The following is a 25,702-nucleotide window of genomic DNA, read 5'->3' as shown; positions in this document are numbered from 1 at the left end:
CTGAAAGGTCAAAACAATTGCCATAACTTTACTTTCTCGGACAATCACACCACCCCAACAACAGCCCCTTGGCCTTTTACAAGCAGTGTTTCGCTCATTATCATTCACCCTATGGTATCAGGGAGCAAAGAGAAATATGGCGGGGCTCAACCACCTCCACCTGTACACAGCCAAACAAGCTGCAGAGGTCCTCTCTAGGGATGGCTGTTTTCTGGATGTATTTTTACAGTCGTGTTATTAGCACTGGATCTTTCTGTCTCTGAAAACCACGTGGCATTCAAAACCTTTTAAGAGAGGCTTCTTGTACATCGGTGGGCACTGTACACTGAATTGGTAATGCTTCCTGAGGAGCTAAGTCACTTGCCAGAGAACATAAGTTAACTGGGACTGAAAGCTCCAGCTGACCCCTGAAAGTAACACGATTCTATTCTTAGACTTGTTGGCAAAGGCGATGTTTAAGAGGAAAACGGCCTAGAGGTCTCCAGATACTGATAGCTGGGTGGGGAAGCTAATCATTAAAGAAAGGCAAAAATACTCAAAAAGGATAAACAGGATGACCTTAAATGAGCACTGGCGCTGGGCAAGTGTCCTGGGCACCCACCTTTGAGAGCTACAGACAATACTGTAGGCTAAATACAACCACTGGGTGACATATGTGGGTCTATTATTTTTGGTGGTATAATACACTCGCACACAGAGCTAGTTGGTAAAGTTTATTAAAAAGACAACCCACAAGATATCAAAAAAAAAAAAAATGGTAGAAGGTTATGCCACTGAAAACACAGACAACAAAATACCGGCTCCCTTACAGTTCATGCTCAGAAACAGCAGCACTTCTGGAGTTTCTGGTTAGGGAACCTTCTCCAGGAACCATTCTGAGGAAACCTAAATTTAAAGCCCCAAACTTGGGCTGAAATGTAACATTTTCTTACAGGTTGATCTCTGATCCACAGAAGGTCTACATTTTCCATGCACTGCCGACCTCGGCCCATTAATTAAGGAAAAGCAGAAGGCTGGCTGGCCAATGTGGAAGGCTCCTTTGTCCTCTTTTCCTCCTTTGTGTAATTTACAAGCAAACAGAGGGAGTATATTTTTCAGCACAGCGCAGTAAAGGGTTTTGACACTGCTCAACTTCCATTAATAATAAAGATGGTGTTGAAAATCTATCCACCCTGCCTTTTCAGTACCACTGAGTTTGTTTTAGTTAAATGCTTTTTATGTTCCTAATGGCTGTTTGCCAGTTGTCAATTACTCACATAAATTAGGAATAACAAGCTAAGGCCTTGCTATACCTGGGATTTACGTTTAAAAAAATCATATACTAAAGCCATAGGAAATACACCTTCAATTTTGATAACTGATTTCCCCAATTTAGTCTCTAGGTTTCTGGAGAAACATCTACCATCTACTTATGGGTACAGCTGCCACAGTCACCTTAATAGGTCGCTGGAAAGGTAAACATTCATCTTGCTTGTATTATACAGAAAAATGTCTTCCTCTGTTGACACATGCAGTATTTATAGGCATATTATTCGACTGTGGGCAGCTGAGCTATCTTCACGTCCAGCCTAGGAGCCAAATAGAGGGTCTGTGTGCCAAGATCCATCTCTGGGTGAAGGAAACTTAAAAAACAAATTCAATTCCCCCTCCTTTGCCCTGAAAGAGGAACTTGAGCCTTCCCAACAGGTGGAATGGAAACCCTGGGGCTCCACTGGCACCTCCAGAGCCCAGGGCTGCTAAATTTTCCCAGGATAATCCTGACCACAATCCGAGTATGTCAAAATACTGAACAATCCAGGTGGCTGATTGAATAGCCCAGAAGCTCATCATTTATATTTTAATTATGTTCATAAATCAAACGTTAACAACCCACCAAATCTTTTCTGAAACAGGACCAGACTCCAAGATTTATTTTTAAGTAATGAGGTAAGGCCCAGAACATTTTCTGGGTGATCATTTTACGCCTCAGTTGGTGTTGGAAGGCACAAGGCTAAAAGCCAGATGACACTTTCTGCCCAAGTGCAATAACTGTCTAGAAATGTACTGCAGAATGGCTTAATGTCACTATAAAATGGAACTGCTATATAAAAATAAGAAAAATAGTTAGGTCTGTGCACTCATGGAACATTACAGTTACAGAGATGGTACCACCAACAGCTAATAAATTAGGTCGAGGGATCTGAGGTTTTCATAATATACTGTAATTTTTTAAAAACCCAGTAAAAGACATTTAGCAAGCCTACTACAGCAGACAAAATTCGTCCATTGGTCAAAGTTGCACAGAGGGTTAAATACCAGGAAGCTTTAGGTCACACTACAGTAGCAGCCAATTAAAAAAATCATCTTAGAAAGACATTCTGATTTGATGAGACTTTCTTCAAATGGACTTTGCTCTCTCTATAAAGGGGAAAAAAAAAAAAAAATATATATATATAAAAGGAAACTCTTAAAGAGGTTAGAATGGCTTGCTGGCAGATTACAATTGATTTCATGCCAGTCTGACCTTGTACCATATTCTACGATCTTTTCAGAAGATGAAACTCAAGACTCTGGAACCTGTATTTCACTTTCCTATGTAAATGAAAAGTCACGGTCTCCTTCTCTCTAGATTACCGCACTAACATATCAGGTCTTTAAAATTTCTTAGTTGAAAAAAGTACACCGTGGTTTCCCTTTGCCTGGGATATTATCCTCCCCATGTACCAGGGAGGAGCATTGCTGAGATAAGAGGGAAGGCGCCCTGACACCGCGGCAGGAGGAGACCCGTTAGCCCAGGGGCTCCTGACGCTTCCCCTGCCTGAGATTTTCTAAATCAGGGGACGTGGGCCTCAAATGTTCATTGATGCGCTGACTGCAAGCAGGCCCAGGAACCCAAGTGCAAATCTGTTCCTGCAGGCTCTTTGCATCCCTTACTTAGATTTCATCCAACATTCTGAAACACCTGTTAGAGTGAGACTGGGTGCCTGTAGACCAAGTGTTCATTGTTTTGGGCCTACCATGGGGAACTCAAGGGCAGTGTGGGCTCAGATGGAATCAGAACGGCTGGGAGGACGGTTTGGGTCAGTGCCTATGCATTCAGGTGGGGAAGCACTGACAGAAGGGTCTTTGTCAATCATGGGGGATTACTGCAGTTTGGAGGAGCACGACAATGCCGAGATGCACCTGAGATTTGGTGAGTATTAGGGGCTGCTTGAGCTCAAAGCAGAATCAACCCCTATAACATGGCTGCCTAAGCTGTTGGGAGAGCCCAGCTTTGCTCTGAAGGAGGGCGATGTACCACGAGGTCATTGGGGCTGGTGAGAGAACACAGTCACAGCGAGCTCTCAGAGGACTTAAAAAGAACATCTTGCAAAAGGTTTGCTTCCCATTGTCATAATACATTCACGAATAATTTTCACTGCCATTTATTTTGTTTGTTTGCAAGGTGAAGGACCTCCTGCTGTTACATCTGTTGTATGAATTGGAGCACTTAAACTGCTATTCTTGAGGAGGGCTGAGCTATGATAAGTGGGATGAGTCAAACCTGGGGGGACGGATGTGGGACCGAAGAGCATGTGCCACATTACACAGTAAAATGCAGTTTCCTCTTGTTGCAACTTGTAAGTAGTTTTGTGGATATTGAAATTACTGTTTACCCAACAGAATCAAATTTTATTCTGTGATGTTGTGGCAGAGAGTAGTTTCCAGTGCCTTTGAAGTGGGGTGCACACTCACCCACACAGCACTCTTCCATATCTTTGAGAAATCTTCAGAATTAGAAAGTGAACACTGGGTGAGAAAATTCTCATAGCAAGATTTTCTGCACAAGAACGTGAGCTCTGTAACAAGAAAAGGTTTTGTTTTTTGTATCCCTGGTGCCTAGAACAGTGTCAGTGCCTGGCACGTAGTAGGCGTTCAATACATATTTACCAAGTGAATGAATCAATGAGAAAGTGGGGGAACATTGGGGCATGGAATTCTAGCTCTGCTACCAGTTAAACAAAACCAAAACAAAAACAAGCAGACCATGAATCCCTCTAAGCCCTGTTATAAGATACACAAGGCCCATTAAAATTTTCAAGGGTTTATTTGAGCATCCATTTGAACAGGGCAGCCCAAACTGAAAATGCTCCAGTAGGAGCTGGGGGAAAGGTTTTAATAGAAAAAACACGGAAGTAAAGCAAGTGAATTATTTGATTGGCTAGAGCTTGAGCAGTTGCATTTTTTTGGGAAGCCGGGTCAGCTGTTTGTGATTGGCTGGGCTTAAGTTTCATTGCCTTGGAGTGCATTGGCTTTGGTTTAGGTTTTGGTTTGCCTACATAAGCTACCAAGGTATCAGAGTCACCTTGTTAGATTGGTCTAATGGCCTCCTTGTTTAATCACTTTAACAGCCCTCATTACAAAATACAATTCTATTTTTCTTTTAGAAGGTTAATCCAGCTCCCAAAATTTGAGGTTCAACCCGCGTGTCTGATTTACATACTTCCACTTCACTACACATTTATTTAGCATTTTGGGTATATTTCAAGGTGGTATCTCAAATGAAATCATACAGAATGTTGTTGAACCATTCTTTTTATTTATTTTTTGTTAACCACCTTAAGTATAGGAAGTTTTATTTGTTTGTTCAACGTTTTTAAAAACTGATTTACAATGTTGTGTTGGTTTCAAGTGTACAGCAAAGGGATTCAGGTTTACATATATATATATATTCTTTTTCAGATTCTTTTCCATTATAGGTTATTATCAGTACAAGATATTGAGTATAGTTCCCTGTGCTATACAGTAGGTCCTTGTTGTTTACCTATTTTACATATAGTAGTGTGTGTATGTTAATCCCAAACTCCTGATTAATCCCCCACTCCCCCCAGCGATCCCCTCTGGAACATTCTTTTTAGATTTTGAGATGTTAGCTTTACAACCGTTGAACCTTCCACAGAATCAAAATCTGACCTTGAGTCAAAAACCATTAAGAGCGCACATTAGAAGACTAGTTTCACTACATAGTATTCAATGTCCACAGCCACAGAGACACATCTTTTCCAAATATATTAGGTCAGACAGTGAGATGTGGGGAAGACAGACGTGGGAAGAGACCTTTTTCTACAGGGTGTGGCTTCAGAAGGCAGGGATGATGGCAAAGTCTTTCTTCCCTAAGAGTCACGTCATTCAAGTCTTGTTCACAATGGAGTTGGCCCAATATTTACTCTGTTTTTTGAGTATTAGTGACTCAGCCTCCCACCCCCTTTGGCACTGCAGAATGCCTCACTAACACTCTATAGAGTTAATGGCATCAGGAACTTGGACCCGCTTCTACTGTGTGTTAACACAAAAAATGATAGGTTAAAACATTAGTTTGAATCAGGGAGGTCTCCATGCCTTGATTATTTTTCAGGAGGAATAATAAATACTGAAATAACTTCCCTGGAACTCAATTCATTGCTTTACAAAAATAAAAGAAAGGGAGAGTGGGAGGAAGAGCATATTCTGTTAAAAAAAAGAGACCGGAGGGGCTTCCCTGGTGGCGCAGTGGTTGAGAGTCCGCCTGCCGATGCAGGGGACACGGGTTCATGCCCCGGTCCGGGAAGATCCCACATGCCACGGAGTGGCTGGGCCCGTGAGCCACGGCCGCTGAGCCTGTGCTTCCGGAGCCTGTGCTCCGCAACGGGAGAGGCCACAGCAGTGAGAGGCCCGCGTACCGCAAAAAAAAAAAAAAAGAGACCAGAGATCAGAGAGAAACAGGCCAAATATGAAAACGCCAGCTATTACGCTTTGAAGAATATATAACCTGGGAACAGAATTGATGGGGGAGAGGATGGGATATGGGAGCTGCAGTGGTAAACAGTGTCTTATCCTCCACTCCAAACAGGAAAGATTTTCTCATTTCCAGGTTTTTCTCCCTCCTTCACTGCAGGACACTATCGATACCAGAGAAACATTTATTTTGGCACAAAGAACAGGTTTTGATCATCTCCCTCAATGCCCAATTTTTCCCCAATTGAGGGAATGAAAGAAAAAAAATCTAGCCTTCTGTGGACCCTCAATGAACAGGAATATGGATTTACAAAATACCTGGCTACACTGAGTCAATAAAACTCATTTGGAAAATGATGTCCACGAACACAGTTAACTGGCAGATGATAATCCGAGCAGGGAAGGTGTTCAAACATCCATTTTTTGAGTCTTTGGTTTCATTCTCCCTTTCAAAACTTATCTCTTAAATTTTTTTTTTCAGATATGCACACACACAAAACCCTCACTAGATGAGGATTTTTGCAAAACATTTTAAAGAGCAAGGCTACGATGGGGGAAAGCAAAAGACACACAGCAGTAATTCCAGAGCTTCGGATTCACCTCGGTCCAGAGTAAGGCTTCCCCCCTCGCACAGCAATCTGAATTCCATACTGAGGGTCACACCTTTTCTTTGAATTCCCAGCTTATGTCGCTATGTGTTTCCACCTTGATACTATTTAGACAGTTTTCTTTTAACGCGCAGACAGTGAACTGTTCTCCTTTAAACAGGCTTTTATTTGACAAGAGTATGTTCGCTCAGATCTGAAGCTCCACTAACCATGCTACAATTCTACCACGTTCTGCTGTAATCAACCCTGTTGTAAATTTGAGCAACGCTATATACACAGACATTGGAAAGAAAAAAGTGCACAGAAAGAGTTCAGGGTCATATAGCTCAGAACATTAAAAAGCAAAACTGTTCTCTGCCTAACATCTAAGGAAAGAGAGCTTTGAATTCCAGCTCGTGAGCACAATTACTTTCTGTTTTAAACATTTAACTGCGTGCTGCCGTATCCTTGCTGAGTCTTAGAATGAAAGCTAGAAAACTAAGAGCCCTACTGTATGTTCTTCCTTCCCAGCAATGGTCCTATGAGAAAACCTTATTAATGAGCTTGCAAACGAGCACCCAACAGGGAAATGCCACAAACAAGAGCAGCTAATGCCCCGGAAAATCAAATAACTGAACACTTGGCTGATCGTGGTGCCTTTCATATTTATAATAAAAAGAAGGGAGGGGCGACTTTAATTCACTAATTCTGAGAGGTCAACACCTTGCTGAACAAAACAACTCACTTATTTATGTTCAGAAATCTCCAGATGATAAATTACATTGACGTTAATCACTTCCATGCATACTACACAATTAATATCTGTACTCACCAAAAACTTAAGGATTATTTAAAGCATGACAGCATACACATCTGGCTGATTTTTCACATAACTGGGCACCACAATTTCTCCTGGTACCACATACAAGTGTCTTAACAAACAAATGCTGCAAAATTCTGTGTTCAATTAATTAGGACTTAAATCCACAGGACAAAAGGGATTCCAAGTTGGAGCTCAAGCCTTGTCCTCTAGACAATATGGTGGCTCTCCGTGTCAAGGGGAGTGTGCAACGCTTCCCTTCATTTTATCCCTCCTCCTTGCTCCTGTCATTTTTAAAGTAAGATATTTAGTGGCATACAACGTAGGTTTTCATTTCCTTTTTAAAAAATAGTATTTTCTAAAAGGACATAATTTATACAGCATTCAAATCCATTATCTGTCATTTTACTCTGTTCTTATCCTGATTAATATCCATTCATCTTAGATGAGGTAGAGAGAAGTTTCCAAAAATCTTCATGTAGCAAAATGGGCCAAGGTTGAACTGAGTATACTTAACAGCAATCCTGTCAGGTAGGATTTGCCTCGAAGGTAGTCTCATTTCCCCAGAGTAGAGTAATTCTTAATCTGAGGTCCATGGACCAGCTCAGGATGTCCTGGTGATAAACTAATGTTTATCACTGATAGTATAAGAAATCTTTTTAGGTGGCAAAGGAAAGGACATTAAAAAATAATAGTTGTAAATTTATTTTAAAGTTTACTACCTAGAATATACATAGCAAATAAAACTCATAATTTTACAGGTGTTTTTACACAGGTCTTGGTTAGGTTAAAGCAATAAAATGACTTAAAAATTCTAAATGTGATACGAACACAGATGACCTGTGGATTTGGTAAAACTTGTGAAAGTGGCCCTTGAATACCTAAAATTAGGAAAACTGTAAATACACCCCTTATACTGGAAGTAAAATGTGGTGAATGTCATCATTTCCAGCTCTATAGCTGTCAAAGGATTTTAAAGGGGTCAACGATCCCTGGAAGTTTAAGAACTGCTGAGTCCAGCGTTTGGGCCAATTAAAAAATAATGGTCTAATGTTACTCCTCACAGAGTATCCAAAATAATTCACCATCCATGCACACTGGGTACTGAATCTCAGGCATTCAAGTATCTCTTCTTTCTTCATGGCCATCAAGAATGTAGATATGTGTATAACTGAGTCACTCTGCTGGACAGCAGAGACTGGCACAACACTGTAAATCAACTATACTTCAAAAAAAAAAAAAGAGAGAGACATGGTGTGGCTTGTCTGCAGCGAGGGGCCTCCTATGGGAGGAATGGAGCTGAACCCCCAACACCACTGGCCAAGGTCTGAGAAAGTTCTAGTGCCCAAAGACTGAGTGCCTTGAGCACCTGAGGCATGAGGCTTTTTGTTGTCCATAGCTGCTGGCGTTCAAGAAGAGTAAAGCTGGTAGGTAATGAAGCAGAGAATTCCAATGTGTCTGAAGATGCTACGTAAGGAATTCCTGGCTGACTCTGCAAATTTTTCAGTAGTGCTCTGGAGAGGGAGGGTAGTGACCTGTCAGGTGACTTTCTTGAGCATGAAGCATCCTATCAAGATGCCAGATCAGACTCTAAACTCCATTCAGATTAACACATTGCTTTGTAATTCTTAACCTTCTTTTATGCAAAAAGACATTTTTCCTATATACATTCCAAGAAATGGAATATCAAAGGATAAAATGTTTATGTGGCTTACGCTGGGTAAAAGAACAGAGTCTCCCATAAAAAGGTGCCATGTTAAAAGTTAAAAATGACCCAGGGATGTGTCTTCAATTTGGGGAAGGCATTAAAGTCACTTTCCTGCAGTTAAGGGCTAGCAGTACTTTGTAAGACTGAAGTCAAATGGATTCAGATATGCAGCTTTATTCCTTTTCTTAGAAGGACAAATCTCACTTGAATCTTCAAAAGAAAAGGCTTTATAAAGATCATTGGCAAGTCTTCCAAGGGGTAGGAGGTGTAGTGCTTGAAATATTTTGCATTTGGGAATGAGTGTAATTTTGTAGGTGGGTGGGGCTATATTCTATTTAGAAGATACTTGGGGAAACTAAGAGTTTAGGGGTGGGAACTGGGTGAACAGCTACTCGGGTCTCACAAAGGAGCTAATGTATTATTAAAGCTAATGGGCCCCTACAAGGAAAGTTAATGGACATTAAGTTTGCTTAAATGAATTACATATTAACAAAGTCACAAGAAATCTACTGTCTGCCAATTTAGATGATATCTGATCTTTTCTGTTTTCCCGTTATAGGGACATTACACCACAATAGTTTTAGTGATATGAAAATTATAAGCATGATGCCCATACTGAAGCTACATAATGAAGTAGATGAAATGAATTAACAAGAAAAACTGGCATTATGTAATGTTAAATTGAGCCAAGCTCCCAAAGTGGACGGGGATGGCTTTGTAGAAGCAACTTTTTATAACCTTCTCCATCCCCTGTTTTGCTCAGGCAACCTAAGCAGGTGATACAAATCACAGGGGGAGTCATGGTGCCCACCCCTGCCACCACCACATACATACCTAATTCCTAACCTCTGGAACCTGTGACTATGGCCTTATTTGGAAAAGGATTCTTTGCAGATGTAATTAAGTTAAGGATATTGAATTGAGACCATTCTGGGTTACCCGGGTGGGCCCTAAGTCCAATGACAAGTGTCCTTATAAGAGACACGCAGAGAAGAGAATAAGGCCAGGTCAAGATGGAGACAGAGAGTGGAGTGATGTGGCCGCAAGCCAAGGAACACCTGGAGCCACCAGAAGCCAGAAAAGGCAAGGAAGGATCCTCTCCCTAGAGCCTTTGGAGGGAATTTGGCCCTGCCGATACCTTGATTTCAGACTTCTGTCCCCTAGAACTGTGAGAGAATAAATGTCTGTTGTTTATTGAGCCATTAAATTTGTGGTAATCTGCTATGGCAGCCCTAGAAAATTAATAGAATAATTCATAGAGAGTAATGCTTTTCCTTTATCTGATGCCCACTCATTGACATCCAATCAAACTCTTGTAACATTTTCACTAGGCACACTCAAATGCCACCTGGAATTTTGCAGAGGTCAAGTTACAGAAGTCTTCTGATAAAAAGTGAGAAGCTGGCTACTCAGCCACAACTTTGGTGCAAGGATAATTTTGTGCAGAAAACAGACACTTTTTCCACAAGTAGGAGAGCCCAGAGGAGAAGATGAGGAGAGCATCTTTAGTCCATAGGGCACAGTGAGGAGAAACCTCACTCACCACCATCCAGCTTTTACTGATGAAGCCGTCAAGACCGCGGCACTCATCCCAAAGAGTTCCACTTTTAAATTCATCGCTATAATTTAAGCTAAAATAGAAGAGAACTTGCAATCTAAAACAAGATGCTGATGTTCAGTGGGAACAAAATCCCTTCTATAAAAAAATTCAGCACTTATGATGGGGTTAATAAAGCTGGGGGTGGGGGGGCGGCTGGAATTACCCTAGATTTTGAAGTTGGCATAGAAATGATTACAGTCAATATTCACAAAATTTAATTAATTAAGTCATGCACTAGAGCAGATGGAATCATTTTCAAGTTTTACATTTGGGTTACATGTAGTATTTTCAAACTCCTCATTGGCACTCTATAATATGGCAGTGTTTCAGTAAAATAATCCTTTGATTATTTTTCTACCAAGACAACAAGATGAAAATTCTACCTAAACTATATAAAAACATATGTATTCAATAAGTGGCTTCTGAAGTGTTTTTAAAAAACTGCTACTCTATACCCTCAGGATAAAATACTTGGGTAATGCTATGGTTTGAGTGTCCCCCCCCGCCCCCGCAAAAACGTATACATTGAAATGCTGATCCCCAATGTGATGGTGTTAGGAGGTGGGGCCTTTGGAAGGTGATTAGGTCAGGAGGGTGAAACCCTCATGACTGGAATTAGTGCCCTTATAAAAGAGGCTGCAAAGAGATCTCTAGCCCCTTCCACCATGTAAGGACACCGTGAGAAGGCGTCAGCCATGAACCAGGAAGAGGGACCTCACTGGAACTTGACCATGCTGGTACCTTGACCTTGGACTTCCCAGCCTCCAGAACCGTGAGCAGTAGATTTCTGTTGTTTGTAAGCCACCAGCCTGTGGTAGTTTGCACAGCAGCCAGAAAGGACTAAGACAGGTACTCACACTGTACTTCTAGATACCGCTGGGTCTGCAAGTTTCCAGTGACGGCAGGGTGCTCCACCTGACAGATCACCGGGACCCCGTCATCCTCCTTGTGCACCTTCAGCATCAGCTGACTAGTCACAGTGTACATGTCTGACCACTCCTCCACCTCCGATTTGCCTGGGGGGACATATCAAGAAACCAGAGCTGAGTGAGTCTCACGCTTTTCTTAAATATCCTCCCCTCCCTCCCTCTGCCCCAGCATTACTATTTTAATAAACATAATGGAAGTCACTCCAGATAAGGGTAATCTGGGGGTAGATAACTGATAAAAGGATAATTTCCTACTTTTCAGCCTTGCAGGATAGTATTTAAGATAAAATCAACTCCACATACTATTTACTATTTTTATTTAAATATATGTTTCTTCTGTCTTAAATTTTCCCACAAAAAAGCAGCTGAAAGTTGACCCATTTTGACATTTGACTGCTCAAGGCACTAGAAAAGGTGAAAAGAGAAGTGCTTTTTTCCCCTACAACCATCTGAACTTAACACATCTACTAGGCTGTCATGCGGTTTAAAAATTCCAGGATGTCATCCAAATCCCTTAAGTAATTTCAATCAGGAGTAAAGATATAAACAACCGCCTTTGCCCACCCCCATCAGCAATTAACAGGGAAAGCAACTACAATTAAATGAAATTGTAACTGAAATGTTTAAACTCTGAGACTTTTGGAAGAACACAAAAAAATGCAGCGGCAGTGGGTAGAGCAAAGTTAAGATATAGGCTTCAGGCCAGAAGGGAGCCACATCCAAGAACACCCAGAAAAGGGGGGGGAGGAGGCTTCCGGATGGGATGAATAGGCCAAGGAGGCCCCTTTCCTGAACTCAGCACTCCCTGGGACATGGCGCACCATTAACTTTCTTTTAATGTTTTGTACTTATTGGTACACATTTAATGGCTCAATTCACTTAGACAGAAAAGCAGAGGGGAAATGAGAAATTCTTTCCTTCCAAAGCCATACCTAGGAAATAGGAGATTAAAACAGAGCAAGCTTTTTGAAACTTAAGCCATTATATATAGATTTTTCTGTTTCTAGATATAGATTTTTATATCCTCTTTCTAAAAGGACTTTCTTTTCTTCCTGGAACTATTTATTTATTTAACAAGCACATACAGAGCACTTACCTTGGCCCAGACACTAGCCCCATGCTTTACAAATATTCACTCATTTCATCTTCATAAGAATCACACAAGGTATGTAAATATTAATATCCCCATTTTAGAGGAAATTGAGGCACACAGCAAGCATTTCTGTCAAATGATCAGAGGAGTTCAGGCCCTGAGTCCTCCGTCCTGGGTACTACTTGCAAGGCAACCTTTTGCAAAGAAAGGAATCGGAATGCAGACATGCATGAGGAATTTAGGATAACTGGCAAAAAGAGAGTCAAGAATAGGGGCTAGGCTGTATCCTTCAGCCGATGCAGTGGCTAAGAGGGCAGGTGTCCGAGGATCCAGGAATCAAATCTGGATGGCCCAGTACTGAGGGAGAGACAATAGGAGCAGGGTTAAAAAAGTTGCCTGTGCTGCCAGCACAAAGTCAGAAACGTTGCAGAAGAATAGGCTGCTGACACGGGCAGCTGAATCACAGATTTCTCAAGAAGGGTGTTGCCTGCAAGTTCGCTGTGAAGATAGATTCTCAGCTGCTTAGCACAAGCACCCTTGCAGGAAAGCACATTGTCAAAACAACCGATAGTCCAATAGATGTTAGAATGACTTGGTATTCACCATGGCCAAGACTGCTATACATTTTTTTCAAGTTGTAACACAAGAACCTGGGGTCCTGACCCACCCTGGGTCACAGGGTAAAAGCAAGGAGAACTAAGGGTACAGACAAGGCCAGCCTGAGTTCAGGGGATACCTCAGCGACTCTAACTGGTCTAGCGAGTTCTAGTTTACAGGTCTGGTTCTTTCTGAGCCTCTGAGTAAACATCTAGCAGCACATATCACCATGAACCCTCAAACAACAGAATGAGGATATGAATTAGAACAGTAAAATGCCGTTATGCTTTGGGCTCAGACACACTTACTAACTGATTGCAAACCATATGTTAGGTTGGCCAAAAAGATCGTTCGGTTAAGAACTACATTGTTTGATAAAGTTCTTGGTGAAAATGAAAAATGTGTCTTTCATTTTTGCTTATAACAGAACGGACTTTTTGGCCAACCCAATAAAAATGAGCATTTTTGTTCAGGGGTGTGTTTTGCACTTGTCTTTAACGTCTACAAAGATGTACTCCTGCTGGGATCGAGTGTGGACTGGCTTCCTCAGTACCAGGCAATTCGCATCTTACCTTTGAGCTCCTTGTTCCCTTTGAACCACCTGATGGTCGTGGCTGGTTTGCTGGCCATGGCAGTGCAGTTGACTTCAATCTCCTCACCTTCCACCGCAGTGTCTTTCTGGATATCGATCATCAGATTACGTGGTGGGACTACAAATTAAACATGTGTGCTTTTTAAACACAGAATCTATTTCTGGGCATATTCTTCTATTCATTAGAAACTAGGACCATTGCTCTCAAAAAAAAGGAGATAAACAATAGACATTCCTGATGGGAATTTAAAACAAACTGCCACTGGAGGAAACAGAAGAAAGGCAAAGTCATTATCAAATAAAGCGAGTTACGTAAAATCCTTTACTTTAGAATTCGTCCTAAAGTTATCTGATAAAATGACCAGTCTTCCACTCCTAAGTTATCAGTGACCAAGTTATAAAAATATAGATACTAGATTTGCTATCAATCGGTCATTAGAAAATTGACCAGAAAGCAGATATAAAAGCAAGAGGAGTAAACACTATTGACATTATCCTCCTTACCTGGAAGTCTCTGAGAGGAATATCTGTCCTTAAACTCAACCCTTGGATTTCAATCTTCATATGAAAGATTCCAAAGTCAACCAGCAAAGATCAAAAACATGGAGTCCCGTAAAAGGATCACTCCCCATAAACATACACAGAAAAACTGTGCCTCAGAGCCACTTCCATTCAATTCAAATTATTTATAGAGATCTAGAATATGATCTTGACCTCTGATGGATGGCGTAGTAATAAAATCCTTTAGCTATGAAGATGTAGTAATGTAGGAAATGCCAGTTAATTTGTAATGATTTTCTATATTCTGAAATCTAAAGCTGCAAATTTTAGAAACCAAAGGTGGAAAAGACTATTGAGTGTAGGTTAGATTTCTACCTCAGAATTAAAACCACTCTTCTCTAAGCATATTAAACATATATGTAATAAAACGATTAGAATAAAATATTTGGGGGCTAAAATGCTGAATATCAAATAAAGAGTAATGATGGTGGTTGATAAAGAAAGCATGTTATCTTTTCAGAGACTGAGTTGACAATGAAACCATATAAGTGCAACCTTATGTCAAGACTGAGCTTCTTGAAATAAAAATCAATAAGAATACTGAATTCAGCAGACTGAATCTAAAAATATATGTCCTGACCACCCTGAATAAGCAAAGATGGTTCTAAGACTTATGATTAATAAGTTTCTCAACTCAGAAGAGAAACAAGAAATTAAATATGTATAAACATGCCATCCTGATGATCAAGTTGAATAATAAATCTCTGATAACTGCGTCAATAAATTATGGGATTAAACCACGTATTTGAGATTTCCAACTGTTCTAGTCCAATGTGAAAATTCTACCCACAGGAAGACTTTTACACTGAATTGAAGCAGTTGAAAATTTCTATAGAGAATTATGGAAAAGGAAAAGGAAAATGATTTGTTGTATATGTTTCTCAGCAAGATAGTTGGTAGGCGGAGTGTAGCTATTAGAGCAAAAAGCAGGCCTCTTCTTTGTTCCCTGTATAACAGGAAACTAACACAGTTGCTCAACTGGACGTGTTGCTAAAGTGATGTGGCCCCAATGAGTAGTTAAACATGGCAAAGAACTACCCTAGTTTACATTTTAAGAAAAAATAAGCAGAAAGAGAGATGGTCTAACACCCAATTTGGAGTTGCACATCTGCCAACATTTTAAGAGACAGAAAGGCTGGTATAAAAGTAAATGGGGGCTTCCCTGGTGGCGCAGTGGTTGGGAGTCCGCCTGCCGATGCAGGGGACGCGGGTTCGTGCCCCGGTCTGGGAGGATCCCACATGCCGCGGAGCGGCTGGGCCAGTGGGCCATGGCCGCTGGGCCTGCGCGTCTGGAGCCTGTGCTCCGCAGCGGAGAGGCCACAACAGTGAGAGGCCCGCATACCGCAAAAAAAAAAAAAAAAAAAAAAAAAGTCAGGCAATAGCAAGTGGTACGTATAAATTAGGCCAGAGGACAATTTACCAATGTCTCTTAGATTTTGTTTGGGGGTTGAGAGTGTGAATGGCAGCAAATAGGTCCTTATCTAGATTACCTGTGGCTTGGTTTTATCCATGTTAATACCTCCTCTACTGCAGCAGATATAATATACACTTCCCTAATCCTTCCCAGTGATTCCTGCACTAATGCTAGCTCCTCCTGCAGAGCTGACATCACCTGTAACTTGACAGCCAAGGTAGACATGTGGAAAACTTCAAAAGTGGTGGAAAATATGACCAGTGTAGAAAAATAAAGGACTTGTTTATTGTTGAGAAGAACAACCTGAGAAATGGCTGAATGACTTTTTCCAAGTCCATAAACAGTTTTCTCAAGACTGTGACCAGTATTACTGATCTTTATGAAGTTTATAAGAAGAAAGAGTCAAATGTAGTAGGAGTTGTTTGGTTTACAAATATAAAATAAAATGTGAGTCATAATGGTTCACTGATATCAGTTATAAAGTTAACTTCTCTCAGATTTTTTTTTAAAGCAAGAAAGCTTTAGAAAATATAAATGAAGTGATTTAAGTCTATCTTTCTGAAAAAAGGGGGGGGTAGGACAAGAAAATCTTAAAGTTTATTTTGGTCTATTCATTCTCCCGTTTTTCCCTTTAACTTCATCATGTCTACTCAAATACAAAAGCAGTTAGTAAGGTATCAAAATCCATTTATAAGAAAAAAATGAATTGGAACTGCTACTAACCAGAGAATACACTTATACATGGTCCACTAAACAGACATATTTAGTGAAAACTGCCTGCAGCCATTAATGAAAATAACCAAAGATATATCTTAAGGAGGTGCATAGAGATGGAAACCTGAATAAAAGTCACGTAGAGGGAAATACTAGAAAATAGCAAAGAAATGTTGACGTTCTTCTTAGCTAACTTCACATCTATAAGAGTGCTAATTATAAACATTACACCTACAACATTAAAAAAAATCAGCTATATCAAGATGAGTCACGTTAATTACAACAAAAGAGGAGGCTTAAAGCTGATCAGTATGTGGAATCTCACCCTAAGACCCTTTAAAATAATTAGGTTCTCCTGCTCCTGGAATCTTGAGCGAACACTAATCTTAGAAGGACAGGACTGTAATAATATTAGCTACTATTATCAGTAACTATACTAATGTTAAAGCAGCATATTCTCTCTCTCACTCATCTCCTCTCACGAACAGTTGTAGGATCTGGAGAAAGAAACAAACTCATCACAAGCGGGAGAAGTGAATGAATATCCTAAAAGGCACCCAAATGCATGCAAAATATCACAGGGGAGTTTTCAGTTTTTACATGGATAAGATAATAAACAGAATAGTAACTAACAAATACCCATCTCTATGTCTTATAATTATGCTGAAATTTTTGCTGAATGCTTCAAACAACTAATAAAGATGCGTGCACTAAAATGAGCATCTTCATCCGATCAGGAAGTTTGACAGCTGTGTAAAGTACATATGGGGTCCTTTTCAGAGAACCACAGATAGAAACGAAGACGATGCTAATAGATCATTCTTCATTCATTATGATACCTGAAAACTCTAAACGTTAGGAGGAAGCTTTGAATATATGAGTATCAGTGGAAACTGTCAGATTTTGGAATATGAAAGACTCAAGCGCCGATGACAATAATTTGACTCCGACAAGGAATCCTAGAATAAATTCAGTGGAAGGAATATTAAATGAATGCATAATATCTGCAAAAAGAGCATCTACCAGCATTACTTTCAAGTATATTTAAGTTAATGTTTCTATACAATACAAGCAAGGAACCTATTATTTCTAGAATAATCAGACCTCCAAAAGGATTATAGGCATAATGCTTCTCAAAAGCCTAGTGCTGGGTGTATTCCGTCCAACTGGCCCAGTCTAGCGGGTCTGAGAACAAATGTACCAAACACTGAAAACTGACAGGCAGTAACTGCTTGTCAAAGACCAGATACACTCCTGCAAACAAAAGATGTGCACCTTCAGGGAGAAAATCTTGAAACAGCAGCCTTCAGGATTTTGTTGAAAACAACCTAGACTAGAAGACCCAGAGGTCCTGAGGCAGAAGAGTAAGGTCTGTTTCGAAGTCTAAGATTCTTGATTCTCACCATGTGCTTTGTAAGCTGGGCAAGACGACTAACCTCTATTATTATCATCTCTTTCTTTGAAATAAAGACATTCATACTTAAAGGTATGTGTAGCAAAACATTCTGAAGATGCAAACTGCCGTTAAGTATATTCCATCTAATTGCCGTCACTTTCGTGGACACACCATAAACAATGGTGGGTCAATGGGAAGATGGCCTATTTGAAGTTTATGCAGCTGATGACTTACTCCGAAAAACAAACAGTGTTTCAAAGACCTCTCCAGAAAACTTTCGGTACATCTGCCAAATTCCAAAACGGTCATCCTAGCCAAACCTTCCACACTTACTATTTCTGCAGATCTAATAGGGATCAAAGGCGCAATTAGAGACAAACACGTACACATCACCAAACACAGACCACAGCAGAAGCAACATGGCCAGACATGAAACCTGACTAAAATCAGTGTTCCTCTTATCAATAACATATATGTCAGCATTAGGGATATGTTTTTAGTTTAATGAATTAAAAAAATGTTCCCTATTACAGCTGTGTTTAAATAAAGTAATGAGGCAGCAGATCAATACATACACCCATGAATACATATATGTTCACACACACTAAGCAAAAACATCCTTCCTATTTATCTTTCCCCTTTAATCTTCATATCGTTACACTGAAAAGCTGCAGTCTGCCGCCTCAGATAGGCTTTGATTCATCATCTTTCCGAAGGTGTAAATCAGAGATCTTGCCTCACGCTACAGTGTAGGTCCTTGAAAACTCAGTTCCAAAAATCCAAATTGGCTGGTGTTAGGCACTGTAGTATATGTTTGTCTAAAAGGTGACTAGTTCAGGGGGGCTTCCCTGGTGGCGCAGTGGTTGAGAGTCCGCCTGCCGATGCAGGGGACACGGGTTCGTGCCCTGGTCCGGGAAGATCCCACATGCCGCGGAGCGGCTGGGCCCGTGAGCCATGGCCGCTGAGCCTGCACGTCCGGAGCCTGTGCTCCGCAATGGGAGAGGCCACAACAGTGAGAGGCCCGCGTACCCAAAAAAAAAAAAAAAAAAAACAGGTGACTAGTTCAGACCACCTTCACCACAGGAGTATCTGCTGACTCTACCAAAACATACACGTGGAAACCTGGCTACCGGGATTCTGCTGAAAGTCGCAATTCTGCTGAAAGTCGCAATACGTGAAGATACTTAACCCGCTAGAGGTAGAGGTGTACTCAGCAGCCAATCCACGGTCCTTGCTTATTATCAGCCTTCTCTCCCTAGAAGCTCTTCATTCTTTTACATCTAATGGTTGCAATTTGTGGCAAAGTATGTGTTCATGGGGTATGATTTTTACAGCATAATACTGAGTGGGAGCAATAAATGAGGCAATGAGTCAAGCCGAAGAAAAGGAGATCAACAATATTAAACGAGATGTAACTCAAGGAAAAATCATTAAGTGGATTTCATATCAGAGTTCTGCCACAGGGTGCAGATGTGGTAGCCTGTTTCCCCCTCTACTGCACAGAAGGGGGGAAAAAAAGTCCTGGTAGGTAAAAGCAATGACATTACATGTGGTGAGTGATTCATTTGAGGGCTCTAAATTCTCTTGATCTTTGCTTCTGAAGCTTGAGGGTTGAAACCCAAGAGCAGGTGAAATCTAGAGAGCCTGCTGATTGCCATTCCTTAGAGTGTTTGGTAAAAGAGGCTATTTTTAAAATTCAGCAAGATGGGTGGTGAGTCTTCCTAAAACAGTAAAATTTACCGTTAACCTTTTCCTAGCTGCTGGAAGCCATCTGGCAGTAAGTGCCACCCCCTCGTTTCCCAGGACAAGCCCTGGTGCATTGCTTACCCAGGACTGTGATCGTGGTGTAACTTTCCTGAGGGGGGTCAGTGTAGAGCTGGCAAAAATATCTTCCTTCATCAGAAATTGAGACATTTGTCAACGACACTTTGAGTTCACTGCTTGAAAAATTCAGCAGCTGGAACCTGCTGTCCTTTAAAGCTGGAAAACAAAACACAGAGTTAGTGTTGTGAGAAAGACGACAGTCTATTTGCCTTCTCGAGGGGAGGCAAAAGGCAGGTGACTAGAAAGGCAGCTACAGAGCAGACACACGGATTAAGTCTTTCTGCACCTGGTGGGTACTTCTTTGTGCTTCTTGAGTTCCTAGTTAGGGCTTCTGCAATAACTGCTTGTAGACACATATATATCCCTGCCCCAAAAGGAAACTCACACACATGGGTGTGTGTGTCTGTGTACACACGCATATCCCTTGCTGTCAGTTTTGAGCAGTTATTCATAAATTGTTTTGGATCTTCTATCGGAGACAGGCAGAATGAGAACAGGAGGAAAGGGCAGGCCATGAGCCCCCTTTGGCACTGAAATTTCAGGGAGTAGAACCTACAGGCTTTTAAATTGTCTCTAAAAATCTGAGGCCTTAAAAGAAATAGAGGTTCTAATATTATGAGAGAAAATTTTAAAAAAGCATTATTAGTAATTGAAAAAGCAAAATGAAAATCATTAAAAAAAAAACTTTATAGCAAAACAATCCAATTTAACTCTGATGCATCTTTGTGTTTCGGGTGGTTTGAGGTGGCACTGCCAAAAGTCCATGGCCTGGGGCCTACAGGGGCCTTAAGACCTGACCCCATTTTCTAACTGCATTCAGCTCCATGGGGATGAAACTGATTAGGCATAAAGTAGGAAGTCAGAGTCATCCCAAAAGTAATGTATGCGGGCTTTTTATTGATTTCTAACATTCACTTTTAAAATCCTTATATTAATTTGGCAAAGGCTAGATCAGTATATACTAATGACAAAAATTCAGTCTAACAATGAGAAGCTGGCTTCTCTCCTTTTACCCTCCATAGTCCTCTTAATGTTCCTTATGTTCATAACTCTTGCCACAGGTCATGAATGTTCTGAGGTGTTGGGGAGGATGGGGACAAGTGGGCAGGAGGCGACATGCCTGACACCTACTTTGTTAGGCACCAATGCTCTCAAATCGCAATTTTTCGAAAGACCTGATTCTTGCTCTTGCCAAACCCTGACACCCATTTGAACCATTGTTATGATATACAATTAAGTTTCGATTACTGGCTTTTGTGATCTTACATTTGGAAGGATTTCAGCACATGGGCACCTCCATCTACCACAGGCTATGATGACAGGAGATTTGGTTTTGTCTTTATAGGCACAGATTGCCTAGGAAAATTCAGTCTTCAAACCAAACAGACTACCTTTGAGAATGCTATATTTTCCTTGCTTTACCCTATTTGAGTTGTTTGTGTCAGCTAAGTATTTGGGACTCAACAGCAATTCACCTTGAATTACTACAATCAATTCCTATTGCAAAGGAAGACTGTCTTACTTTTAAAAAAGGTTTCTATTAAGTAAGAAGATTATGATTGCATGTCTCTTCTTTCCTCTGAAGAACTGATTAAACTTTAAGCATCTAACATTAAATTAAAAAAAAAAAAGAAAAAAAAGGAGGCCTTGGCAATCTCTTTATCAAGACAACGTGTAGGAAAAAAAGTTGCCATCTAATGCTATAGAGATGGAAACTTACGCCGGAAGTCCCTGAAATAAATGGTCTGTCTGTTGGGATTCAGTAGCTGGATAACAGAGTCGTCACTCTTATTGACCTGGCAGCTGATGGTTGCAACTTCTCCCTCGATCACTGTCACATCTTTCGTAAACAAATTCTGTCCATCACCTTTAGAAAAAGGAGGAAAAAATTCCATAAATTAAAATTTGGTTGATAGGATCAATTAAAACGAGAAACAAGAAGTGAATTAGAAAATAGACACAATGGGAATTCCCTGACGGTCCAGTGGTTAGGACTCGGAGCTTTCACTGCCAAGGGAGCGGGTTCACGCCCTGGTCGGGGAACTAACATCCCACAAGCTGTGCGGCCAAAAAAGAAAATAGACAGGAGCAGCCACATTTGGTAAGGCTCACACACCTTTCTCCAATAGTCCACAAAACGAGTCTATTAAGCTGAGCTAGATCTAGGGGCAAAATACAACCAAGCCTGGAATCAACGTGCTGTCAGAAGTTGTGATGTCCACGCTCCAGCCTCCAGTGTTTTTACTAGCCAAGTAGTATGCTGGAGAGGTATGGAAAGGTAAGAGTATTGGCCGTCATGAGGAACAGCAGCTCCCACAAACGGAGTAGGGGAAATACGTATACGTCAGCCTTCCTTATCTGTGGGTTCGGCATCCGCAGATTCAACCAACCACAGATGGAAAATACTAAAAAAAAAAAAGAATTCCAGAATGTTCCCCAAAGCAAAACTTGAATTTGACGACAGCAACTATTTACATAGTGCTTACATTGTTTTTACCACTATTTACATAACATTTACATTGTATTGGGTATTATAAGTAATCTAGAGATGACTTAAAGTATACATTTTTCTTTCTTTCTTTTTTTTTTTTTTTTGGTACGCGGGCCTCTCACTGTCGTGGCTTCTCCCATTGCGGAGCACAGGCTCCGGATGCGCAGGCTCAGCGGCCGTGGCTCATGGGCCCAGCCGCTCCGCGGCATGTGGGATCTTCCCGGACCGGGACACGAACCCGTGTCCCCTGCATCGGCAGGCGGACTCTCAACCACTGTGCCACCAAGGAAGCCCTAAAGTATACATTTTATAGAAAGGACTTGAGCATCCTGAGGTTTTTGGTGTCCGTGGGGGTCCTGGAACCAATCCCCCATGGATACCAAGGAATGACTGTACTGAACCTCAGCTCAAATGCCCTTGAGCTATTTGGTCACCTCACAGAAAACTCAAGGGGTCACTTAATAGAAGTAGGTGGGAGGGCTCAGTAAACAATCTCACTTTGTTAGTGGATGTCAAGATTCCCAAAGTATAGGCAGTTCCGTTATTTATTGCGTAGGGGTGGGGACCTGACTATGACCCTTTTGAAACTCAGTAAAATCCTGGGAAGCTTACAGTTCACTTTATTACTGTGTTCTCAAAAACCACATCTTCATGACTCACCCAAAGCTCCAGGCAGTCTTGAACCACGCCCCTTCTACAGACTACCCCCTTCCAGCCATTTAGAAAATCTCTTACAGAACATGTCAAAAAGTCTAGGCTTTCAGATCCACTGATATCTGGATTATCTCCAGATCTGCTCTACTTTGTTGCTTCTAGGATAAGTGACAGTAACCAGGGCCCCTCATAAATGTCCTAAACGATCCACAGCACAGGTAGGAGGAGAGGAGACTTCAAAAGCAAAAGATGAAATAATTGTTGAATGTCCAATTCCGCACCAGGCATAGCAAGGGATTTAGCAGTATAAGACACTGTCCTAGCCTCTAAGAAGCTGCAACGTTGGCGAAAACTGATCCCTAATTCCCACTTACGGAACAAAAAGTATAATATAGGCAATAGGTACAATGGTCAATCAGGGAGGGGACAAGTGAGATTGCTTTTTAGCTGTAAGATTTTAGGCAAACTATTTAAAGTCCCTGAGACAATGTCTCATCTGTAAAGTGGGGATAGTAATTAAAAGCTATCTCACAGAGCTGTTGGGAGGATTAAGAAAGATAATCAGGGACTTCCCTGGTGGCACAGTGGTTAAGAATCCACTTGCCAATGAAGGGGACATGAGTTCGAACCCTGATCCGGAAAGATCCCACATGCTGCGGAGCAACTAAGCCTGTGCGCCACAACTACTGAGCCTGCGCTCTAGAGCCCGTGCTCCGCAACGAAGAGCAGCCCCCGCTCACCACAACTAGAGAAAGCTCGCGCATCAACGAAGACCCAACGCAGCCAAAAATAAATACATAAATAAACAAATTTAAAGAAAAAAAAAAGAAAGATAATCAGTGTAAAGCATTTAGCACTGTGGCTACCTTTTGTAAAACTGAATAAATGGTAGCTGCTATCATCATCACCACCATCACTTCTCTAGATGTCAAATCCCAACTAAGCAACTGTACGTGTTGCCAGTAGTGTGGATACAAGAATGAAAGCTCACGGTCCCTGCTCTCAAGGAGCTCTCTATGTAATTATATATCAACTCAGGGTGGCTTATTCACTCTCTAAAAAAAACCTGTCACATTAAGAAACAAAGGTCAAAGATAAGTACTATTCTAAAAAAAAAAAAATGAGACCGCATAAATAGAGACGCAATTTGAGTAAATGGAGGATTTCCACCTGCTCTCATATTTCTGCTGAAGGATTCTTTTTTGGCAGGACACAGTGGGGAAGTGTGAGAAGGGACGTCTAAGATGGCTTTAAGCCAAATCCACCTAGAAATAGACCAGCCTACGGGAGAGGATTAGAAAAGAGGCAACTAGAGGGATAAGGAAAAAATGATTAGAGCCACAGATAAACAAAAATTCTTGATGCTTGAGGAGCAGAGCAAAAGGAAACCCAACCTTGAGACCTCTGATCCAGGGAAGTAACCTGGGTGTGAGAACGAGGCCCATAGGGCTTGTAGCAAGTGAAAAGGTAAATCTTCCCTAGCTTGATCTAGCAGTGAAAGCTTAGTGGGCTGAAGAGTGTTAGAGAATAATATCAAAGAGGAAGAGTGATCAGAGGAGACGAAGTCATGCTTATTTTTTCCTCAGTGGGTCACCGTGACAAACACAGAATTCAGAACCAAGCTGGAGGGAGCAGTTTATTCCCAGATCTGAGACTAAAACAAGGGAAAGGGAATTCCTGCCAATTGAGCAAGCTTTTCAAGGTGGTTTTGCTGGCCCTGGCGGCGAGGTCTGTACAGAAAGGACAATATACCCTATTTCCTCAGGGTAACCCAATCTAGTAAGGGAACATTAAACCGCATGATTCAAATGCTATTCTGTCTCGAAACATGGGACTTGCCTTGAGGAGGTTAGACTATCAAACCAGTCTACTGGATTGCGGAGGAGATTTCTTCTACCTAAAGGAAGTTTATTAGCAACACAAATAAGGATCTTCAGCTTATAAAAGGAACACAAGGAAAGGCTACCCAGTGAAAGGCCTTAATCCCTTTGGCCTTATAGATCCTGACTACCATCTTGCAGATGCTGGGACTTAAAGCCAAGTGCAATTCAATTAAGCTCTAATAGAATAGTTTCTGTGGAAATAACCATCCACTCTAATTTTAGTCTTTACTCAGAACCCTAGTATATTCTGTCTATATTCGTATTAAGGCCATAAAACATTTGCAAAGGAGACAGGAGCAGAGGAGTTGACTGTGGTTTTGTATTTAAAGCAAGGAAAGTAATAAAACAGAACCAGAGGGGTTTTTTTGTTTGTACGTTTCTTAAAAAGTCTAAACATTCTTGTTTATTACTAATAATTAAATAACAGAAGACCAGACCCCTTTAATGTGTCATTACTGAATAACTCATTCAGGTAAAACTTTTGCCATCTGCAAATGTTTGCCCTCGCTGTGCTCTGGCACATAACAGGCTCTGCAAATCCATGGTGGTATCATCATCACTACTGTATTATTTTTTGAAATTGCTAAGGCCAACCTAAAATCCACTGTCTCAGAAAATGACAATTCCTAGCTATGTTAACACGGTTACAGTACAAATGCTAAAAAATTGTAAGTGTTGAAAGATATCAAAGTGCCTTGACTGATGGTGGTGGCCCAAGGATGTCACTCTGTAAAAGCCACCAATAAATTATATGGGTCAGCTGGACAGTAGTTATATTACACAGAGCTCCATGCTTGGAGCGTCATAAGATGGCCGCAATGGAATAATAATGACCCATTTAGTTGAGGCAAAGGAAGCGAACGACAGTGATGAAAATATGATATGTATGTCAGTACTCCTAACCGCCTGAAGCCTTTATGTAAAAATAATTTCTGCTCACGTCCGCAACTATTTCTTCCAAACAGAAGGGTGCACTGTGACTGGATAAATTTCCCCTTGAAACAGATATCATGACAATTAGGTTGTTACAAAACACAATTTGCTGTGTAGCAGAAGGCTACAAACAGGTAACTTTGGTGCCTTTCTTAAATAATCCATTTAAAAAG

General features: G+C 41.0%; 1 protein-coding gene across 7 annotated transcripts in view; it reads right to left on the bottom strand.

The window, feature by feature from the left end:
- CADM1 (cell adhesion molecule 1) overlaps nt 1-25,702 on the bottom strand; it is a 343,095-nt gene that overhangs the window by 50,533 nt on the left and 266,860 nt on the right. For all 7 annotated transcript variants that reach the window (XM_007461864.1, XM_007461860.1, XM_007461863.1 and 4 more), the window contains exons 2-5: nt 21,289-21,435; nt 19,572-19,724; nt 13,640-13,777; nt 11,306-11,464 (exon numbers count right to left, since the gene is read on the bottom strand). In XM_007461864.1, coding sequence (XP_007461926.1) covers nt 11,306-11,464; nt 13,640-13,777; nt 19,572-19,724; nt 21,289-21,435 — 597 coding nt within the window. The remainder of the gene's footprint in view (nt 1-11,305; nt 11,465-13,639; nt 13,778-19,571; nt 19,725-21,288; nt 21,436-25,702) is intronic.

This window comes from Lipotes vexillifer, unplaced genomic scaffold (assembly GCF_000442215.2).
Source record: "Lipotes vexillifer unplaced genomic scaffold, Lipotes_vexillifer_v1.1 scaffold931, whole genome shotgun sequence".
In the NCBI taxonomy this organism is placed as follows: Eukaryota; Metazoa; Chordata; class Mammalia; order Artiodactyla; family Lipotidae; genus Lipotes; species Lipotes vexillifer.
This window is presented reverse-complemented; position numbering and strand designations above follow the sequence as displayed.